Source organism: Atta colombica, unplaced genomic scaffold, assembly GCF_001594045.1.
Source record: "Atta colombica isolate Treedump-2 unplaced genomic scaffold, Acol1.0 scaffold164, whole genome shotgun sequence".
NCBI classification, from domain to species: domain Eukaryota; kingdom Metazoa; phylum Arthropoda; class Insecta; order Hymenoptera; family Formicidae; genus Atta; species Atta colombica.
This window is the reverse complement of record NW_017259255.1, coordinates 1,351,394-1,355,938: the sequence shown is the minus strand read 5'-3', so window position 1 is coordinate 1,355,938 and position 4,545 is coordinate 1,351,394. Positions and strand designations below refer to the sequence as shown.

General features: G+C 28.2%; 1 protein-coding gene across 1 annotated transcript in view; it reads left to right on the top strand.

Moving 5' to 3' along the window:
* The first annotated feature begins 2,445 nt into the window (after positions 1 to 2,445).
* Positions 2,446 to 4,545, top strand: part of LOC108686132 (popeye domain-containing protein 3-like) — a 4,280-nt gene continuing 2,180 nt past the window's right edge. The window contains exons 1-5 of the mRNA XM_018191240.1: positions 2,446 to 2,614; positions 2,879 to 3,013; positions 3,369 to 3,550; positions 3,632 to 3,874; positions 3,939 to 4,091. Coding sequence (XP_018046729.1) covers positions 2,560 to 2,614; positions 2,879 to 3,013; positions 3,369 to 3,550; positions 3,632 to 3,874; positions 3,939 to 4,091 — 768 coding nt within the window. The 5' untranslated portion in view covers positions 2,446 to 2,559. The remainder of the gene's footprint in view (positions 2,615 to 2,878; positions 3,014 to 3,368; positions 3,551 to 3,631; positions 3,875 to 3,938; positions 4,092 to 4,545) is intronic.

The window sequence follows — 4,545 nt, the reverse complement described above, 5'->3', positions numbered from 1 at the left end:
TCAACACTTTATCCAAGAAACATCCTACGATTGTTCTTAGGATATCTTTAGGGCATCTCTTGGAGATCAGCTATGCTGTATGGAAATAATAAGACTGTTCCAAGAATTTTACGGATGGACATAAAGATGAAAGAATTTGGTCACCTTGTGAACATAATGAGACATTTATCTGATAGTTCTCAGAACGTCTTCATGATGTTCCTGGACTATAATAGAACATCTTAAAGACATTTAACTGACAGGATGTTCACAGCATCCCTCTGCTATTAAGGGAATCTTAAAGTCTGTATGATCGACTACCAAAATTTTTGTTAACAATTACTTTTTCTTCTTTTATAGATTTAAAAATTCTTTTAGGATTAAAGTATACGCATTAATATATGTCTGTGAGGTGAAGTTTATCGAGAACAAAAAATTTTTCTTAAAATTTGAGTTTCAAAATTTTTGGTCATTCTCGGCAATAAATTCTATCTCACAGATACCGGATATCGGATATTTAGAAAGAATATAACATCGGATATCCGATATCCGGCCGGATATCCGGAAAAGCAATTGGTCAAGTCCGATATCCGATATTTTCCGGATATCCGTTCAGATTCTGGGAAAATGTTAAAAAAAAACTTGTAGAGAAAAAATTGGAATTTTGCAATAATGTAATAAGATAGCATTATATAGAATATACATACTTATATATAGTATTTATAGAATATTTATATAATAAAAAATCAACAGTTTAATGTTATAAAATTGCAACCGGATATAGATATTCCTGGATATTAATGATATCCGGTCGGATAGTAAAAAAATGCCGGATAAATAATATCGGATACCGTATACTTTTCGGATATCCGATTCATCCCTAGAAAAAACAATTTTATGTAATTTAGAAAGCAAATTTATTTAATTTATAAAGCAAAAAAAATGAGGATAGGCATTAATTAATAATAATATGAGAAAATTAATTAATAATAATATGAGAAAATTAATTAATAATAATATGAGAAAACACATAGAATTACAAATATTTATATTAAGAGTCAACTGTATGTTCAGATGAATATGAATTAATTAAATATTTCGATCCTACACTTTTCTCGGATCATTTTTCAATAAATAAAACGGTCTTAATAACTATAATTGATTACACGCGGATATATCAATTATTGTATTCAACTATTTTATAAATTGAAAAAATTATATTGGTCAGTATTCGATAATAATTGATTTTTATATTTAACACCTTTAAGTACAGTCCTTTAAGTACAGTCCTTTAAGTACAGTCTGAAGAATCATAATCCAACACACAGCTATCACACAGCTATAGGCACATACATCTTAAGGCATATACTTATATAAACTTAAGGCATATACTTATATTATGTTTAAAGTAAGAATAGACTATGATTCGAATAACGCTACGAAGGTGAAAAAAAAATGTGTCAACATTAATAATATATTATATTATTGGCGTTATATTTTATTGGCAAATGGAATCTCGTCAAATTTATCTCATAGGAAATCCGTTTTATTTTACAAAGAACAAATTAAATTGACTTGGATACAAAATATTGTAGAAACAATATAAAAAAATAAATTTAAATTTATTGATTTAGCTCTGTCTCTCATCTTTAAAATGCATTTTTGAAAACTTAATTCTCTACGATTATTTTTCGAGCTACTTAACTTTTTGTGAAATGTGAAAAAATTATAAACAATAATCTATTATACAAAGAATATCTTAAATAATACCATTAATCATATAGTGCTATTTCTGATAAAAAAACTGAGAAAAGTCCTACCATTTTGCAATATAAAAGTTATAAGAGATATTAATTTCTAAAGATTGCCAAATAAACAGAAAATAAATACATAAAATTAATACATGAGACAATTTTAATCTTTCAGTGTTCTTTGAAATGAAATATTTTGAAGATATTTCGTAAAGGATCCTTAAAGATATCTTAAAATTATTTATATCTTAAAATTATGCGTCGTTTTAGACATTTTTTGCTCATTGAGTAACCAAAAAAAGTATTGCGAAAATTGCAAAATGGTAGAGGTCTTTTTGATTTAGTTTTTTAGGAATAGTATTACTATAGATTATAGTGACTTATTTAAGAAACATTATACACACACACACACACACACACACACACACACACACACACACACACACGTGCGCGCACATTTATGTACAAAAAAAATAAATTATTCCAATAAAAGGAAAAATATATTTTTGTAAAATAAATAAATAAATAAATAAATATATATATATATATATATATATATATATATGTGCTATGTATACTATATGATTTTTCTTTATCGCGAATCGGTACTGTAAAATTATACATTTAATCTCTTCGAACCGACGGGAAACAATATCGATCCTGTGAAATTAGCACATGCGCCCTAAGGAAAATCTTTCAGTATCCGCGTGCGAGGGGTGAAAACACATCAAGCTCTCGTCTGAGAAATATCATTGAATATGAACAATCGATTCTCGTATCTATAATAGTATATTTTAATCCATAATAACGTATTTCTGCTTTGACGAAAATGAGTCCCGGGTTAGGTCGTGATCCTTTGCCATCGTACAACAGTACTTCTGTCGGTGAGTTCCAGAGAAAAAAATTCTTGCATTTGTAAGCGAAATTTATTCTTTCTTATTGATTAAAATATTCTTATTTGTTAAAAATATGTAAAATAAATATCTTCAATTTTTTAAATAAAGACGTAAAAACGTGTTATAATGAGGGTTGTTTGCCATATGAATGAAAGATGTTGCGCACGGTAAAAATATTGCCGCGTTTATATGAATAGAAAGTTTATGAAAAGTAATAAATCAAATTATTGATTCTTCTTTCTCCTTTTCAAGGAAACCCCGCACTCTGTTTGTGGCAACAGCCTCAACACATTTTATTCCAGTTGGCGAATTTTTGCTTCGCATTGTCATACTCGGCGCCATCCTCGAAAAAGGGAATTTTGTTCATGCATTCGGTGCTAATAATAGGTAAGTAATTAGTATAATTATTTAAATTATGGAAGCAATGAAAAGAAATATGTAGAAATATGTAGTGGTTTTATATTGTAAATTTTTATGTGGAACTAATTCTGTATACTATACATATAACAAATCTTATTAAAAAATATGATAGTTTCATTTTATTAAAATTCAATTAAATAAATTTCGCAGACAACACCATGTGTGTATGCGTGTGTTCAAAGTCGAGACATAAAACGTCTTAAAGATGTTTGTAAGACATCTTAAAGACATTTTAAAGATGTTTGTAAGATATCTTATGTCTCTATTTTAAACAAACCTATTAGCTATTTGGATTTTTTCTTGATTTCTTCTATTGTTCTAGGTTTCATGTTGTTATCGGGATGGGCTTGGCACGTGATCTGCGCACCAGATATCTTCTCCTGGAATTTCAGTTTTTTATTATTGAATATCGGTCAATTAGTATATATTATTTATCAAATGAGACCTATCAGATTTGATCCCGAATTGGAAGAAGCTTATCACACACTCTTCTATCCCTTCAAAGTAAGTTTTTTGGAAAAAAGAAGTTTTTGCAATGCACTTCGAGATTAATCCGCTTTTTCCTTTAATTTTGAATTTGCGTAGGTCTCACGAATACAATTTAAGCGATTAGTATCTCCAGAATTTGCGACGATAATGTCTCTTCATGCTGGTGAGGCGTATGCGATGCAGAATTTAACAAGAACAGACAGATTAGGCTTGCTACTCACTGGAAAGGTCAATGTCTTGAACGAAATCAACGGTTTTCTACATCCGATACTGCCATGTGAATTTTTGGATTCACCGGAATTCGAAAGCTCTCGAGCTTCCGTCGATGATAAATTTAAGGTATGATTTCAATTAATTTTTCATTTTAATTATTGAAATTTCTAAGTCAAATTAAATGTTTCAGGTATCCATCATAGCGGCAAGTTCTTGTAGATATTTGTATTGGCAACGATCAGCCTTGGAATATTTGCTAGTGAAGGAAACCTATCTTGCAACTGTTTTAACTACGCTAGTGGCACGGGATATCGCAACAAAGCTGTATGCAATGAATAATAAGGTACTCTTTTAAAAATAATTATACAAAAATCATTCATTATCATTTTTATTTTATAATTGAGTTAATATTTTATCATAAAGCTCTTTCTTTTTTTCTCTCTTTCTCTTTTTCTTTCTTTGCAGCTCGCCCACTTGCATTATTTTTTAAAATCATTTATCTCATTGTTATTTTTATTCATCTCATTCCTTATTTTATTTCGCTTTTGTTTTTCTTTTCTTTTTATTTTTTACTGTGTTTCTATCATTTTATTTCATTTCTATTTTGCTTTTATATTTGTTGTACACCTTCTCTTTTTTATATTTAATTTTTAGATTTTGTTATTTACTGATCGAATGTCATAACTATAATTTTTTCTTAATTTCAATTTATTTTGTATGTTTTTTTATTTATCTATCTATCTTTTATTAAATCTAATTGTTTATTTAATCTAATTGTTTCCATATATATATATATA